The sequence below is a fragment of the Lepidochelys kempii genome, chromosome 15, assembly GCF_965140265.1.
Source record: "Lepidochelys kempii isolate rLepKem1 chromosome 15, rLepKem1.hap2, whole genome shotgun sequence".
Lineage (NCBI taxonomy): Eukaryota > Metazoa > Chordata > Testudines > Cheloniidae > Lepidochelys > Lepidochelys kempii.
This window is the reverse complement of record NC_133270.1, coordinates 16,716,194-16,734,792: the sequence shown is the minus strand read 5'-3', so window position 1 is coordinate 16,734,792 and position 18,599 is coordinate 16,716,194. Positions and strand designations below refer to the sequence as shown.

General features: G+C 43.0%; 1 protein-coding gene across 16 annotated transcripts in view; it reads left to right on the top strand.

The window, feature by feature from the left end:
• Positions 1-18,599, top strand: part of ARVCF (ARVCF delta catenin family member) — a 543,783-nt gene that overhangs the window by 397,179 nt on the left and 128,005 nt on the right. For all 16 annotated transcript variants that reach the window (XM_073313189.1, XM_073313188.1, XM_073313184.1 and 13 more), the window contains 2 exons: positions 3,918-4,076; positions 17,926-18,530. In XM_073313189.1, coding sequence (XP_073169290.1) covers positions 3,918-4,076; positions 17,926-18,530 — 764 coding nt within the window. The remainder of the gene's footprint in view (positions 1-3,917; positions 4,077-17,925; positions 18,531-18,599) is intronic.

Sequence of the window (18,599 nt, the reverse complement as noted above, 5' to 3'; positions counted from 1 at the left end):
CAATGAGTCCTGATTTCTGTGACTGAGACGCACAAACCATGATAATGGAAACTAAACATTTTTTTGTTTTTGCATTGTTTACCAAAAACTTGAGTCAAGAACATTAAAAGCTTTTGGAGATCAAAGAGCAACCTCCTGGAAGTCAAACTTGGGGAACAGGAGGTTGGATGACATTCCAACCTTTTCACTCGCATGTCCCTGGATAATCTATGCATATGCAACCTGGGTAGCTGTCTGCACTGGGAAATCTACCTTGAACTAGGCAAACTTTTAATCTTTCGATGCTCAGGACAGTCTTTTCCAGCTGATAGCACACTACATTAGGAATGCAAATGCATATCAAATCTCTCAGGATCATCATTTTAGAAGCAGCCACAGGATAAAAACAAGCACGAGTGTTCATTTAAAGTTCATTTAAAGTCGGTGTGCTCTAGTCTGCCATTCACGCATGTTGAAGTGCTAGGCTTTAAAGATTTTCTTTGCCCACAGGCAGCCTGGATACAAAGGGAGTTTTTTAATTATTATTTTTAAGTAAAAATATAACAAAGAACCTACTTTTTGCCTCCTTCAATTTTCCTAAGTTTGTTGTCACAAAGCAGGGTTTGCCTCATAAAAATGTAGGGAAGGAGGAGAGAAACTAGGTAATCCAGTAGCCTCAAAATGCAGCTGTGGGTGAGTGTGTGTGAGAGAGAATGAGAACAAAAGCCACAACTTTAAAAGGTATGGGGATTTGATACCATCTGAAAGTTGGCAGGGAAGATTACAGGGAAGGGAATACAATGGATTATGTCGAATGGACTTGGATATTGTGTAATTCTGTTTTACAGTGAAGAAGAATAATGGATGGTTCTGAATTTTCAGTGCATTACAATGTGTAAACTGCCTTCTGGTTGTAGAGAACCTCCACTTAAGGTGAACCTCCACTTAAGGTTGGTTGGAGAAAATGGCTTCACTATAAGGAGCTGGAATTAAAGCATATGGTTTTTGTTGTTGTTGTTTTCCCTGGAAAATATGCAACTCTGAATAGATTTTTTTCACAGGACTTAGTTTCCCCTTTAGCCTATGGTGATAAAACATAAAATGACTCTTAAACTGCAGAATGCTTGCATGTTTCACCAGTCATTGGCAGTAGTGATTAGAGAAATGAAAGCTTGCAAACTGCTGAAATGAGTGATTTCCTGTGGGGTTTAACCATATTCAGGCTGACAAATTTTGCAGTCTTAATTGTGCTGTGATTTCAATGGGAAATGGAGTTGGGCCTGCCTACACCACCAGTGAATTGGGTCCAGTGTGCATATTCCTTTTATGATTTGTCCCCTTTCCTGTTTGGTTGAGATGTCCACCTCCAGTTTAACACCTGTACTGAAGTCTGTGACCGGGTTAATATTAATGTGTACTTAGACATGAAAACTATTCACTAGTTAAAATATAAGCCCGAATTGCAATAACAGATATTTTCTGGAATGTCAGAATATAGCAGTAAATAAAGTAAACTGAACAAGGGTACCTTAACCAGCTTGTTTCAAAGACGGTTACAGATCATGTGAGGATTAAATGAAATATTTTTTCCCCTGTGGAGTCTAACAAGAGAATTTAAAGCTCTGCTCTTGTTCATCTGCACAATGTCCATTTGAAAGTAGTCTCTCCTTCAGGACTCAACAGAAGGCATGTCACCACCTAGGATGCTATCCAGCATACCATGGGGTTGAAATGTAATTTCCTAAATAAAATGCTACAAAACAATACACTGTAGTTTCCTAGTGATGACACTGCTCACAGGTGCAGGATATTGAAGTCTTAACATAATTTATACTCAACACCTGCATGGGAACAGTTTCATCCCCATCATTTTATTTTCATATGAAGTGAAAAGAGATCTTGAATGCCCCACAATCATTTCTTAACAGAATCGGTTGGCGTTGCAATTGATTCTACACAGGGCATAATACTTCACTGCTATTTTTTAAACATTTCATTATTGAAATAAGTATAGAAGGAATATCACAGATTCCTCTTACATCTAGTAAGACTTACCTTTGTAAGCATAGGCCCCGATTCTGCTGTAGGCTCTGTACTCTTACACCTGTGCACAGCCCACTGGCTTTAGGGAGTACAATGAAAGGAACGGTTATATCATTGTACCTAGCCAAGGATTGCAAGTATTTTGGAAAAGTCTTATTTCTCAAGCTGTAAACCAGTGTTTCATTGTCCATGTATTGTGACACTTCTGAAATTCATTCATCCATTAGGAATATCTCTTCTGATTTCTGTTGCTATGTGAGGCACACAAATTGCACAAGGAAAAACGTAACAGAAATTTCTGCTTGGGAGGCAGAAGAATCATCTTCAGGTAGCCTTCCTCAAGAGAACCATCCTTTCTAGAGAATTTTCATTCTGTTCAACAGTGGACTATATAAGGTTGCCAACTTTGATTTGCAGAAAACCGAACACCCTTGTTCCGCCTTGTCCGTTCTGAGGCCCTGCCCCTGCTCACTTCATCTCCCATCCCTCTGTTGCTTGCTCTCCCCCACCTTCGCTTACTCGCTCATTTTCACTGGGCTGGGGCAAGGGGTTGGAGTGCGGAAGGGGATGAGGGCTCCGGCTCAGGGTGCGGGCTCTGGGGTTGGGCCTGGGATGAGGGGTTTGGAGTGCAGGAGGGATTTGGGGGAAGGGGTTGGGGTCCAGGCTCTGGCATGGGGCTGTGGATGAGGGGTTTGGGGTGCATAAGGGAGCTCTGGGCTGGGACATGGGGTTGGGGTGTTGGGAGGGGGTGTGGGCCCTGGGAGGGAGTTTTGGTACAGGAGGGGGCTCAGGGCTGGGGTAGGGGGTTGGGGTGTGGGAGGGTGCGGGGTGTGGGCTCTGGGTGCCACTTGCCTCAGGCAGCTCTCAGAAGCTGCCAGTATGTCCCTGTGGCTCCTAGGTGGGTCCATATGCCGCACCTGCCCGCAGATGCTGCCCCTGCGGTTCCTAATTGCCTGCGGTTCCCAGCCAATGGGAGCTGGGGATCTAGTGCTCGGCCGTGTCGACGCATAGGAGCTGGAGAGAAATGACGGCCGCTTCTGGGAGCTGCGCGGAGCCAGGGCAGACGGAGAGTCTGCCTTAACCCCGCTGCACTGCTGACCAGGCTTTGAATGGCCTTATCAGTGGTGCTGACCAGAGCGGCCAGGGTCCTTTTTTGACCGGGCGTTCCGATTGCAAACCAGACACCTGGCAACCCTAGTTGACTGTTGTGTATATACTACAACCTTTAACTGAGATTGTAACCAGTTAGGCCTTGTCTATACTGTAGGATATTCAGCAGGGAAAAATTCCCACTACTGCTACCACCAGTTCAGTTGAGTGATTCTTTAGCTAACCATATTTCCTTAATTATCATCACTTTTGACCAAGGAAGATATGTGTTAGCATACTGAGTAACTAGAAGGCCTTGATAAATTATTTATAGCTTTGCTATGCATGGCTACTGAGGTCTGAAGAGTGTGTTTTATCAGCTGGAAATAAGTTTTTAATACTAAATAAGGTTAAATGTTTTGAAAGAAATAGTCCTGTTTACTGTGGAGCATGGTGGGGTTTTTTTGTGTTTGGTGTTTTTTATGCACAGATACTCCACTCATCCTAGATTGAACATAGCAGGGAAAGTGAAAATCAAGTGTAAATATGAAGAAATGGTCTCCTGTAAATGGGCAATAAATGCTGAGTCCTTGATGTCAATTTCAAATGAACTCCACTTATTGAGGTTATTCAGTCAGGCCAGCCTACCCTCAGCTAGTTATTCTTGGGTCAGTAAAACCCTCCTTTCTGAATCTATATTTCCAGGCGTCTGACATCTTGTATGTTTGTTGTTTTTTAAACAACAAACAAACCCTTCTAAGTAGTGACCATATAAATGACAAACATGTTCCATTTTTATTTCTTAGGAGCAAAGCCCCAGCAACCAGACATCAATAACAATGATGCAAGAGCCTCAGGAGATGGTAGAGGAGACTGTTACTGTTGAGGAAGACCCGGGTACCCCTACTTCCCATGTGTCTATTGTGACTTCAGAAGATGGAACCACAAGGAGAACTGAGACTAAGGTACGAATTTTTGGACCGTGCTCAGTATGATTTAGGGGCATTAGAAGGGTTATTTCAAAGGTAAGGCTTGCTCTCCTTTTTCATAAGAGGTCTATTGGGGAGAAATGGTAAAACTTCAGCCTCACACAGGAATTTAAAAAAAAATATTAATGGCATATAGAATAGAGCAGTACAATAATCACGTCTCTGTGTGTGTGTCAAACTATTTACAGTCCTTAGTAACAGTGTGGGTCTGCCTATTGCTTTGTTCCTCAGAAAATAGTTTTCCAGTTTCCAGTTGTTTTAAATATCACAATTGCACATGAGTAAGGCCACGTTTTAATCACTGGTATTTTTAGTAAAAGTCATGGACAGGTCATGATCAGGAAACAAAAATTCACAGCCCATGACCTGTCCATGACTTTTACTAAAAATACCAGTGATTAAAACTTGGGGGGTGGCGCGGCCCTGGGGGCACTGCAGATGCTGGGGGGGCATGGCCCGGGGGGCACAGTGGGTGATGGAGAGGGGGTGCAGCCCGGGGGGATGGGGGAGAAGCAGTGGTGTGGGGATGGGACAGGCTTCATACCCAGCTCCTGGGAAGTGGCGACCCAAGCTCCACGTGCTGCTGCTGCTCCACCCCAAGCCCGGGTTCTGCAGCTCCCCATGGTTGGGAACCGCGGCCACTGGGAGCTGTGGGGGCAATGGCTATGGGCGGAGGCAGCACGTGGAGCTAGGAGCTGAGGGAGGGGAGTTACTGTCTCCCTTCCAGGGAGGTCCCCACCAGGTAAGCATCGCCCCACACACCCCACCCCACGCTCACCCAAACTCCTGCTGCTGGCGGATGGGGGGAGCCTGAGACTGTCCCAGCAGCAGCCCGTGCGACTGGCCCAGGGGCTGCCTGAATGCTCAGGCAGCTCCCAGGTCAGCCGCACCGGGCTGCTGCAGAAATGGAAAGTCACGGAATCCATGACTTCCATGACAAACACGGGGCCTTACACAGGTTTGATTCAGTATGGTCTCTGTCAATACCATGTAGGTTATTATGAATATAGATGTTACTACTGGCCTGCCTTCCCCTTCATTCACTCTGCTCTTGTTTACTCCCCTCACTTTGTCTTGTCTCAGGTTAGTTTCTGTTTTCTGTGGGACAAGTTTTGTGTGTTTGGAGCTCTCTGGGATGCTTTGCAGAACTCTTAGAATAGCATTGTATCTAAAGTTCTGGACCTCCACAGTTACGCTGACATCTTTACTAGGGTTTGGTCCAGTGAAGGGTCAAAGGTGTTTCTATTTTTAAAACTATTAAACAGCATTCATTAAAACGAGATTGTCCAGCTGTTTTCCCCCTTAGTTTGGACATAAATGGACAGCCAAAAAAAGTTGTACAGAAGTCACCTTGTTGGACACTTGCATGTGTTTACTGGCATTCCAAAATTGCAATCCCTTAAGATATCAGTTCAGAGAGTCAGATCTCAAACTAAAGGGGCACAATTCTGCTAAAGTCAACAGAGCTGCACAAGTTTACACTGTTTGAGGATTTTGAGGAGTGTGTTCTTTTGGCTGTTCTAAATGCACCTTTAGATGGTCCAAAAAACCCCTGGCCTTTCCCAGTAAGTTCATATATAGGATTTAAAAACCACCTCCACCTCCTCCCATTTTATTTGAGGGATTTATAGTTCCGTATTTTAAGATTTAAAAACAGTGCCTTACATCTTTAAATGATCTGAACTCAGTATATTGTCTTTTTTTTTCTAGCAAAAAAAAGTATACAGGGAGGAAGTAATAAATTTAGATGCTGATGAAATGGAGTAACTTTTTTAATAAACTAATTATAATGCATAATTTTGAGACTCCACCCTTTAGGTCACATCTACCATTGTATCTCTTTGCACGGCTTAGGTTAATGTAGTTTGTAAAAAATCGCAGAGGCCTCCTTTCCATACAATGGCTGTTAGATAAGGGTGCCACATGGATGATATAGTTTGTCCAAAATAGTCATACTGCTGATAAGCAACGTGTTTGTTCTCATAGCGTGAAGAGTGTAATCTTCTCTTACATGTGTGACAAAGTTCCTTCTCTACCTTGGTGGGTCCTGCGCTTATTGGTGGATTGTGCTTGCCTCAGAGATTCACAGTAGCTCTCAGTTTGGCCACTTTCGTGGCTCAAATCTGATGGTCACTCAGATAACCTCATTGTTGGCCAGCATGGGGAAAAGGAAGGAGAACAATCCCCACAGTCTCTGCTGGTCCACCTAGTGGGTCAGGGGACAGGCCAGGGACCTTCCCCGCTGGTGGGACCCACAGTCCAAGTCAACTCCTCCTGTATCCAATACGGAGTTGGGGGGATGGTGGGGGACCTGGGCCTGCCCTCTACTCCGGGTTCCAGCTCAGGGCCCTGTGGATCACAGCTGTCTACAGAGTTTTGTGTAACACCTGTGTGACAGCTACAACTCCCTGGGCTACTTCCCCATGGTCTCTTCCCAACACCTTCTGTATCTTCACCACATGGCCTTCCTCCTGATGCCAGATAGCATTTGTATTCCTCAGTCCTCCAGCAGCACGCCCTCTCACTCTCAGCTCCTTGTGCGCACCTCAGTAACTGGAGAGAGACCCTTTTTAAAACCAGGTGCCCGGATTAGCCTTAATTAATTCTAACAGCTTCCAAATTGACTGCAGGTGTCCTAATTAGCCTGCCTGCCTTAATTAGTTCTAGAAAGTTCCTGAGTGTTCTGGAATAGTCCCTGTTTTACCCAGGGAAAAGGGACCTGCTTAACCTGGAACTAATGTATCTACCTTCGACCACTCTTTTGTAGCCATCTGGCCTGACCCTGTCACACATGGTATACCTGCTATTTCACCATCTTCCTCACATACCTTAAACAAATACTGTACCTGTTCTCTCTCACGCTCTCACATACATACCTTTTTCCCCATGCTCTGAAGAAAATCCTATACAGAAAAAGATGTTTAAATTAACATGTGATATCAAGGAATAAACCTATTTCAGGTACATCCCAAGCATTATAAAATTGAGTAGAAAATTGACATGGTTTAAGCCTTGCTGAGGCCCCACAAAACCCTAATCTGCCTCCGTATGGTCTTTTAATTTATGTCACTGTTAAATCCGCTTCAGTCTATGTACTAAAGCCAGGGAAATTTTGGAACGTAGAAGAGCCATTTTACTAAAGGAATAGTTCTGTTAAAGTCCAATTTTGATTCAAGAAGTGATGTTGAAATGTCCAAAATGCAGGTTGGCCAAACCACGTGTAATTCGGTCAGAAAAGGCAATGTGGTTTTAAAGGGATCACAGTTATCTTTGAAAGTGTATACTTTTTAATTCTATATTTTAATATGGTTTAGATTTTTAACAGCCACTTAGAAATCCAAGTGGTCTTCAGCTTATAGTTGGCTTGGTAGCAAATGCAAAAATGGAGACAGAGTTGCAGTTCATTTGCAGTGCTTTGCTCTGGAAGTCGATTGGCATTATTTTAGTTAGGTGTTTTTATAGCTCCCGTCATTGCGGTATCTGAGCATCTCTCAAAGAAATCGGTTTCGTGGTTACCCCTGTGAGGTGTGGAAATACTGTCCCCACTGCACAGATGAGATGGAGGCACAGTCCCACCGGAAGTGTGTGGGCAGATTTTCCAGATCTTCTGACTCCCAGTCTTGTACCATAGACTGTCCTTCCTCCCAGAGGTTGAGATACTAGCCTGGGACTCCAGAGACCGAGGTTCGATTCCCTGCTCTACCGCAGGCCTCCTGTGTGACTTGTGACAAGTCAGTCCGTCTCTCCGTGCCTCAGTCGGAAATAATGGGACTTCCCCTTCTCACACGGTGAGGATGAATACACTGAAGACTGTGAAGGGCTTAGATACTAGAGCAACGGGCACAACGATAGTACCACCCACCAGCTCACCTGTCTTCGCGATGCCCTTTATGGGCATTTGCGACAGTGGAATCTGTTTGGCGCAACAATTGGTCAGTGATGACCGTTGTTAATCGCTCTCTTGTCACTGACCCAACCATGTGTCCACCAGGGTTTAATCTGCCAAGGTACCTGTGGTCATCTCGGAACCGGTTTTGAATGGGACAGGGCAACTGTGTGGCCAGTCTCTTTGAATGAGGGTTTTCTAATGACCCGTGATGCAGCTGCGGTCAATTCAGACTGTCACATCCTTGATGAGTGCCCACTTGTTTTGACAACAGACTGCCTGCTCTCCACCTGGCTGATGATGACACCATCAAATGGCTGGGCACATTGCATATACGCTGAGTACTACAATAATAAAATAATAATGAAAAGCTGACATAGATTCACTTAGAGCGGCTTTCACACATCCTGGCCCAGGACTCCTAGCAGCGGAAAATCAGGCTGGAGGGAGTGCTTGCAGCAGTGCAGGGAATTGTTAACCTTCCCCTGTGTTAGGGAGCTCCCCGAGGGCCAATGCAACTCCCCAGGTGAGCGTGGTGTTGGATGGGGAGAGGATATGGCAGTGTATGGATATGCTAATTCAGTACACCCCCCTAGAAAACTACCACTAGCAAGAGTCCTAAGGAGTTGCTATCACCCCAGCGGCTTAAAACATTGACTCTAGCCCTGCTTAAAGTGTACACTCACTTTTTTGCATCCCTTTTAAAAGAACAGTATTTCATACACTAGAATTAGGACTGTCTTCAGACACACAAACGTTAAATCTATTTTATGTAATGTTTAATGCATTACTTTAATAAAAGTGGTATTAAAAATAGACATGGTTCCTGTTTTATGTCTATATATACATGCTCTACATCCCGCTCCCCACACCTGTCAGCCAGGAGCTCATTACCTTCCCTTGCAATTCCCCCCCACCCCACCCCCACAATGCTATGCAAAATGGGCTCAAGCCCAATTTTAACCCTTCCCTCATCTGCGACTTTCTCCGACCATGCACTGGCACAGATCATGTTCCGCTTTACATACCTATTTTCCCTCCCATGATCCAATCAATTTCCCTCTAGATTTCCAGACAAACCATCAGTCGCCAGTTCAGTTCTGCCCCATTTCCCTCCTCCACTCCCACCCCCCCATGTAGGTCTCCAACTGCAGGCTCTGATGCCTTCCTCCATCAGACAGGAGCTTCAGGGTATGTCTACACTAGGCTTTTTACCTGGAGTTAATTGATTGCCAGTGAGCTTGTTGTAGTGTTTTTTCCAAACTACAACCCTTTGTTCTTTGCCTTAGGCTGAGCCTTCATACCTAGGGCAAGGCTTCCTTTCACCCTCACAGCAGGGAATGTTCTTCTGGGAAGTGCCTTGCCAGCCACTTCCCCCAATCAGATTTTCTTTCAAGGGAGCAGCAGTGCCAGGTTGACTATTATGCTGAATGCAGTGTCTTAAAGACCAGAGAACCCAATGATCTGCTCCTCCACCAGCCAAATGCATTCGAGGAGCTTTCCAGGGTCCCACTTCCTACCTTTGGATACCTCTTCAGAGACCATTTTGGCTGTGTTTCTGTGACTGGCATGACTAACTCACGCTGGTATTACTTAATTTGATGTGCTATTTAGAACATGCTTTTGGGTTCCACAGATTGAGAGTGCATTTTAACTTTTAGGTTTTCGATTCCTTTTCATAGAATCATAGAAGATTAGGGGTGGAAGAGACCTCAGGAGGTCATCTAATCCAACCCCCTGCTCAAAGCAGGAACAACCCCAACTAAATCATCCCAGCCAGGGCTTTGTCAAGCCTGACCTTTAAAAACTTCTAGGGAAGGAGATTCCACCACCTCCCTAGGTAACGCATTCCAGTGTTTCACCACCCTCCTAGTGAAAAAGTTTTTCCCCACTGCAACTTGAGACCATTGCTTCTTGGTCTATCAGCTGCCACCACTGAGAACAGCCTAGCTCCATCCTCTTTGGAACCCCACTTCTGGTAGTTGAAGGCTTTATTCACTTTAATTTTGCATTTGAGACTTAGGGCTAGAATTAAAATGTAGTGGCTGATGTAAATGTGAATGCTCCTGCACAATACTGTTCCCTTGTGCTCTCTTTTATACCTGTTGTTTCAGGTCCATAATATGCTACTGTCTTTTTCAAAGTATAATTAAAGTAAATAGCCTCAACTCAGAGGCACTGAAATTTGACATTGTGCTTTTCCTTTCTTCTGCTTCTTCTCTTTAAAACTTCCTATTGCGGTGAGTTGTGTTAAGAAGAAGGGTTAATAGAACTCAATAATTGCCATCTTTTAAATGGAGAACACCTTCTTTCATTCCGCATTTTGAAATGTACTTTCTGTGATTGCTCTCCAAACTATTTCTCTTTGTTTAGTGTACGTACCTTGCTGGCTTGGTCTTTGCATATCATTCACGGCACAAAGGATGTATCTGATATACTCCATCTCAACTTTACAATCTATCCTGGAAGGCAAATATCTAGAACATTAAAACAGTGAAGGTCACCTTGGGGAGGAAGCTACCACATTTAGTTTCTAGCATAGGAATACTGCGGCAGATTAAATGAAGCCTGTTCTTAAGTGGTTGAAGAGCACTGAATAAAGTAAGCCAAATTATTTCTGTGGGGTTTTAGATATATATAAAATGTTCTTTTCTCCATTTCTGGATATTTATTCTCCTATGCATTGGAATGCTAAATGCTTTCCAAGAGAGATTTTGATCCTCTTTTTGTATAAAACAATGTACCTATGTTTTTAGATAGGCTTCTTTATTTGGTTTTTGTGTTTAAAAATAAAAGCCATCCATTGAGAACATACACACTCTGCCTCATGCTTTTCAGTGCTCACCAGGGGCCTGATCTTGCCAAGGGATGGAATACCTGCTCCTCCCATTGTGGGGATTGAAAGGGCTTGTGATTTAAGCCCTAGATTCCTGAGGTGGCACTTAGCTCCACAGTACAGCCATACACTTAAGCAGAGTTTTTTGAAAGGGCTTTAAGGGGAGGTAGGCACTGCAGCAGGAATGAGTTTCAGTGGGAGTTGAGTACTTCACTCGCTTAGGCCTCTTTGAAAATGTCAAATTTAAGTGGAAGAGGGGGAAAGTTTGAACTGCCTTTTTGAAACTGTGCAGGGTCGGTTCTTACCCAGCATTTAACAGAAAGGTAAAGCCTTGAACCCATTTGGCCTGATAATTTTACAGTCTATAGTTCAAAAATAAGCACTTGGAAATGTCAGTGTTTTTATCCTTGAATTCTTCCTTCTTTCCTGTTTCTATTGTATGACACAAACTCTCTCTTGTCCGGTCAGTTTCTATAAAATATTTAATTAATCTGAGCTGTCTTTTTTGTTTTTGTTTTTTTTAAAACCCCACAACATGGAATGTAGGAATTATAGGCACTACTTAATCAAGTGGCTTCATTTGTACACAGGCAAGCCGTTTAAACAAAATCGTGATAGGATCTTTCTCTGTATTAATGTTTGCACTTCACATGCTTTGAGGCACTAATATGCACTCTGAGCTTATCTATCCAGTCACCTCTAATTTGGGGTCATTTACAATAATTGCTGTCGTTTGGTTTGTTTTTTTTCCAGTTTGTTTTCTCATTTGCTGTTCCTGTGACTTCAAGGCAGGAAAGAAAAGCATGCAGGTTTTTGAAGTATAAATGTTTCCGTTGGGTTCTGTTGGCAAATGCATTTCCAGAAAGAGAACTGGAGGAAATATTGCTATACTACATAGGCCTCAAATTAAATATAAAAAATTGTTACCTTGTAAATAGTGTCAAGGCTGACAAATACACAATTTAATTGACATTTTCATTTTTAAAAAAATATTATCTAGCTGGATTTGAAATACAATTTCAAAAGTGCCCACAGGGAGGTTTGCGTGAATGCTTATTGTATGGTAAGCTCAGATGTAAATCTACAGCACTCCAGCATGCTGTGCACTAGCTGTCCATGTGGACAGCACACTAAGGGACTTTAAATACACAACAGCAGAGTTCACATGGTCAGTTGAGTGTGGGGCACACGGGAGTGTTGTAGATTTCCATCCCAGTTTGCTTCACACTAACTCATCTTTTAGGCATGCCCTAATTTAGGAAGCCTAAAGCTCATATTTGAAAGTAATTTAGGAATTCCTTTTTGGCAATGATTGTTAGACTTCCTAAGTCAACGCTGAGCAGAGCAATACCCAAATACCTTTTGAAAATGGGGTTTAGGCACTTTTGAAAATTCTACCCTCACTTTAATTTAAATCTAACCTAGATTAGATCAGCAATTCTCAGCCTGGGGATTGTGAACAAGCTCTAGGGAGCTGAAACCACCCTCTCTTTATGGAGAATTGTCCCAAAGAAAAGTCTTTTTTCTGATGTACTATGGAGTCACCGTATGGAAAAGGCTGAGAACTTCTAGACTAGGTAATCCATCCAAAAACTACATTTGAGTGTATCAGAGAGTGTCTTCCTGGGTGGAGCCTTTAGGCATTCCCATAATACAAATTGTAGACCTTCCAGGATAAGAGTTGAACAGTTGGCTGACCAGTAACAAGCCCAATGCTGTGGCAGTTGTGCTCATCATGCACAGTGTGCTCACCTGTTTTTCCCCATTCTTTTGCTTCTCGCAAATGTGTGGAATATCTCTATTTTTCTTTTAAGAGGACTGAGGATATACTTTCAGTTGATTAAGTGTACTGATTCTTCACTTCCTGCTCCGAAATGTTACATAATGCTACTATGGCTTGTTAAACCATCTCTACCACAGAGGGAACTGTGTTGCAGTGGTTGGTAAAGTGTATATGTATGTATATAGGGCCTGATCTTGCAGAAACTTAGAAATAGAGTTAGGCAAAGTTCTTCAGTTTATTAGTAAATCTGCTGAAAAATGCAAGTTTTGGGTCAAATTCAGCAAATAGTTTCAGACGAAAAAACCCAAAAGTTGAAATGGGTTTTTTATCATTTTAACATTTTAGAAATGTCATTTTGAAATGAATCTTGAAACGTTTCATGGGACCCAAACAAAACTACTTCGGTATAAAGAAAAACGAAACAAAATTCAGTTTGTTTGAAACAAGCCAAATCTATTCTGTTCATCCATCAAACTGAAAAATCAGTGGTTCAGATGAGGAGTCCCGTTGAATTTAATGGGACTGTTTGGGCCAGTAAGTATTGTGCTAGGTTGGGCCCGTGGTCTGTGAAGAGCTTTGGCATGCTTTAGAATAAAAGGTGCAGCATGTGGTAGATCTCAATTGGGATGGCTTTTAGTCTTTATTATTAGTGTATTCGTATCAGGGGAACAAAAATATATAAGGAGAGGATCTTGCTACATTATCAGCCTGTCAACTCTGGCTGTGTCCCTGAAGGGAATATGGATGAAACATTCCATTGAGTTAAATTTCCTGCAGTGAGGGTTGGTTTTTTTGTTTGTTTGTTTTTTGGTTTTTTCTTGATTAGAAGCCTAATAAATGGAACTTGCTTTGTGTTCTGACTAGTTGTTTCTAAAAGCTTCCTTTCATTGTGCTGCAGGTGAGAAAAGGAGTTAAAACAATCACTAGATGCACTTCCTCCCTGTGACAGAGATACTAGTAGAAACTCCTGTTATCCCTTCTCTGGAAATAGACCCTGTACAGAGAAAACCACCTTGATTTTTCATTATTTTACCACTGGTTATGCTAAGATAAAGATTGACATTAATACACAAATGGAAGAATGTTCCTTTTGGTTGATCTGTACAGGGTCTTTCTGGATGTCCCAATTCTTTCAGGTGTTGGTTGGGAATCACATGGCTTTTGGCAAACACTGGGGTTGAAATTGTGCTAGCACCATTATGTTTAATCTGCTTCCACATGGTTGTTGCCTTCTGGGTTCTAGGATGGTTTGCATGACTAGCAGACACATTATAATTATTTATATAACTATTCTAAAAGAGTGCTATGGGCATTATGGCTATAACAGACGAAAGACACAGAGTATGTAACATTGTACATGTGCTTATTTCAAAGATCAAAATATCCCTGGGGACACTAATGTATGTCGGGTACCAGCAGGATACCTACCAATCTTGGCTGAGACCTCTAAATGCTACCTTAACACACATACTAAATAATGCATAATAAGTTGCTGAAGAACTGATTTTAAAATGTTTTGGTTGTAACCTTAAATATATAAAATAATTTGGATCTTAATTTTTTACAGAAGCTTTGTAAGCAGCTTTGCTAGAGAAAAACAAATGCTATTTTCTTTTATCTTCCAAATAAGAATTATTTCATTCTGCAGCAAAAAAATGAACGTGAAGGGGGAAATTAGACAAGCTCCAAGAGAATTGACAATGGAATTTTTTTGGCAGATGTGGATGTTCATTGTGTCCTCTTCCCTCTGCATAACCTTCCCCTCCCCCCCTTCTTTTTTCTTTTGGTACCAAGGATCTTCTGTTCTGTGGATCAAAACCTGTTTCCCACTTTTTGTGCTATAGTCATAGCCCACCCATGCGTGTATTGGCTGTCTCACATTGTGTCTGATGTTGATAATTTTAGGAATAAATTAAACATTACAAACAGAAATTGCACACATGTGGCAACAGGATTCTTAAAAACACAAATCAGCGTTCTAGGATGCTACCTGACTTGTGTTTAATAGTGCAGAGAGTAAAAGTTTTGTGAGCGTATAGTTGCTATTTATGTTCTTAGGAGAGCTAAAAAGAGGGGACCCCACTTTTTGCACCCAGTAGGATTGCCCTTGCTGTCTTTCAGTATGCAGAAATCTTTTTAAAACTACTTTAACCCTCTCTCACTGTATCTTGTTCCTGGATTCTGCTCTGAAAATTCAAGGCTACCAAAAACTGTAACGTTGTGTCTTGCTGCTATAGAAAAGTCCCCGCATGCACCAACCCTGAGAGATTGTTTTCTAGCACTTTAATATAGTTTTGTGTTTGGAGTTGGAGAGGATGGTACTTAAATATACTGCTTACTTTCATATCCAGATACTAACAGCTCCCTAAGTTATTTGCAGTACTTATTTTAACCTATGCTCTCTTTTTCTGTAGAAGCTCCTTTTATTGGATGACGCTGATGTTAATACATAAAACTTCTGATTGTGTCGTGCAAATACCATGAAACAAAAATGAACGGCCAGATCCTATTAATTCAGTGATACTATTATTTCTCTTTTAGGTGTGGTTCTCTTTCTTTTAGCTTACCAGAACACAAAAATAGATTAAACTGCAGGGAGGACACTAATTACTAAGGCAAACCCTCAGGACGCTGAAGGAATTTCCTTCAGCTCTTGTCCTAATGACAGAAAAGATCCTGTTGATATTTGGTTCATGATGCTGTTTAATTATGCTGTTGGTGGGGAGCCATTCTTGCCATTTTACAGACGTACAGGACTTCATTATTTCATTAGGCTGAAGTATCATTTGGCTGCAGATGTCTCTGGGGAAAATGCTGTTTGGGTGAAATTTTCCTGTTCACGCTTTGTGTCAAAACATCTGGCTGGAGGATATGTCTGGAGCTGCTTCAAAAGATGTGCTCTAGTATTGTTTTAACAGTGGCTTGGCTAATCTGGTCAGTGATCAATATTTTTTTAATCAAAGGCTGTAAATCAAAATCTCTCAATGTGGGCTTCTGAGCCATTGAACATACCAGAAACAGATTTAATATCTGCTATTTTACTCCATGTATATACAGCATTATGCAGTTTAGATTAAGAAAAGTATAACATACTTACACTTATCCTTTTAACTCTCTCTCCATAGTTTCTAATATTTGGTTTAAAAAATCTCTCATTTATTTTTGTTCTTTTCCAACGGGTAATATAAGCTAGTGTATTCTCCCTCTCACCCCAGTGTTTCTAATGACAGAAATTACATTACTCTATAACCTCCTTATATGAGCAACAATATCTTCCTTGTACTAGTATAGCTTTAAAATAGTGTATATTAGCCACTTGCTACTGCAGGTAGCAAGACTATATTTTGCAATGCAGCAGTAAGCTTGTGACCAGAAAGAGGCAGCTGATGCAATGCCCTAAACAGCTGGAAGCTGGTATAAGTTTGTCAGGTCTCAGGGTGGCTAAGACAAGACCATGTGATGTGCCTGCTGTTTTCAGCAATGAGGTTGTAAATTAGTCAACTCCAGAGACAGAAACTGTGTTTTCTATCTTTGCTGTTCTATTCCTGACCCCTTTATGCATGTTGGTCTTGTTTTGTCTTTATAGGAAATAAGATTGGACTTCAACAAAAGCAGCAATGACAGCTCTAGCCTATCTCAATTAACTTTTTCTCTTTCTCCCAAAAGGACCATTATTACCATCTTTAATACCATTAAAGAGACTGTCTGACAAAGTAATTTTTCCTTCTAAATCAGGGGTGGGCACACTACCGCCTGCGGGCTGGATGCAGGCCACGAACCATTTTAAACCGGCCTGCGAACTCCCACTGGGGAGTGGGGTCTGGGCCTTGCCCTGCTCCGGCACTCCAGCCAGGGCACTGGGTCGGGGCCGCACCACGCGGCTCCTGGAAGCCACGGCAAGGCCCCACTCTGGCTCCTACATGCACCAATGGCCCCCTCCTGTGCTCCAATAGGAGCTGCAGGGGTGGTGCCTGTAGATGGAGCACCATGCAGAGCCACCTGGCAGCGCCTCTGCCTAGGAGCTGGAGAAAGAAACATGCCCCTGCTCTGGGAGTTGCTTGAAGTAAGCGCCGCTTGGAGCCTGCATCCCTGAGCCTCTCCACGTGCCCCAACCTCCCGTCCCCCTCCTGCTCTTCATACCCCTTGATCCCAGTCCGGAGCACCCTGCACCCCAAACGGCTCATCCCAGCCTCACCCCAGAGCTCACACCCCCAGCCAGAACCTGCACCCCTTCCCGCACTCCTACCCCTCCTGCCTTCCTAACCCCTTGATCCCAGCCCAGAGCACCCTTCTCTATCCCAAACTCCTTATCCCCAGCTCCACCCCAGAGCTCACACCACCAAGCAGAGCCCTAACCCCCCGTCACACCCTAACCCCAATTTTCTGTGCTTTCTTGGCCCGCCATACAATTTCTATTCCCAGATGTGGCCCTCAGGCCAAAAAGTTTGCCCACCCCTGTTCTAAATACTCTCTCCAGCTAAAGAGACGAAGAGATGTTGTTAAAATGAAAGCTTTATTTAATAGTTAAGGCATTTGAAACATAAAGTGTTTTCTGTATCTTTAATGAAGGTTCCTAGTGTGTTGGCCATAGTACTACATTGGGTGAAATTTCTGTATGCCAAACCCTGAACCTCGCTTAACATTGTTTAATGTTGGGCTGTGACTGGGTCATGTTTACACCTTTGACTCTTTTTGGTCTCCTTGTATTTATTTTTTCATGTCTTTGGATGATCAGAGTGAAATACCCAAACAGTCTAAACCCACTTGAGGTTGGAATAAACAGGATTTATAAGGAGGAAAAAATCATATGAAAACAAAAGTAATACTGTGCATAAACATAACTTCAATAGAAGTGTCTGAAACTCTGCAAAAGGTGATCTAGATGGGTACAGTTTGGGATGGCTGCAATAATGACCGTCTTACACTGGTGGCAATCTAAAATAACGCCATGTAACGGAGAGCAGTCAATGGTTTTTTGTAGGGGTTCGGTATGAGGGGTAGAGGAGTGGAGCTTAAGGGAGAAAAGGTTGTATTATTTGTAACTAGAATATTAACAACCTTAAATTCTGTCCCCTTTGACGCTCCACCTTCATATAAGCTCAATTTTCTAATTGCTAAAACAGCATCCTAAGGCTGGTATGGAATTTTATAAGTCATTAGGTAACCTACTGCCTGCCAGGATTTCACTTGCAGTATGTTTTCTAGTGTTTTCTAGTCTAGTTTTAGATCTCCTCACGAGGAATTTCCCTTGTACTCATCCTAAAACTTGGAGCCAGACAGAAGGAAAACGTTAACATCTGTATTGGTTTCTGCTTCACAGGTCACAAAAATGGTCAAAACAGTCACCACTAGAACAGTACGCCAGGTCCCCCTGGGGCCTGATGGCCTGCCTGTAATGGACAGCTCCTCTCCCATGGGCAGCTACACAGATTCAATAGACAGAAGATACATGAAGAATGGTGAGCGTTACATCACACCACAAGCTTCGTCCACGTTGACCAGATCTTACAATAGCTACGATTCTTATCCCGACGGCCACGATAGCCAGTATCGCCCCTTTATCAGCCACGATGGCTACGGAGACCTAGCTGACAATTATGGCAGCTTGTCCCGTGGCATCAACTACCGTCCTCGCTATGCTTACATGCCAGGAAACAGTTACCGGCCAGAGGATGGTAGTTTCACCTTGCCAAGCAGAAGGGATAACTATGGTCCCATCGCCCAGCCCCAAGTGCCAACAGGCAGCAACATTGACTTGAATCGCTCCCAGCCAGAACGTTTCCAGCCAGAGCCTTATGGGCTGGAGGACGATAACCGCAGCCTTGGGGTAGATGATGAAGGGTATGAACTGGACCCAGATTACTCCACAGTGAACCGAAGGACATCTGCAGGGGTGCCTGAGAGGGGGAGACCTCACAAAGGAAGGTAAAATCCTGCCGAATGTTTGCTATCCTCTCTACAGTTATTTTAATGATTTATTTTAAGCATAAAGAA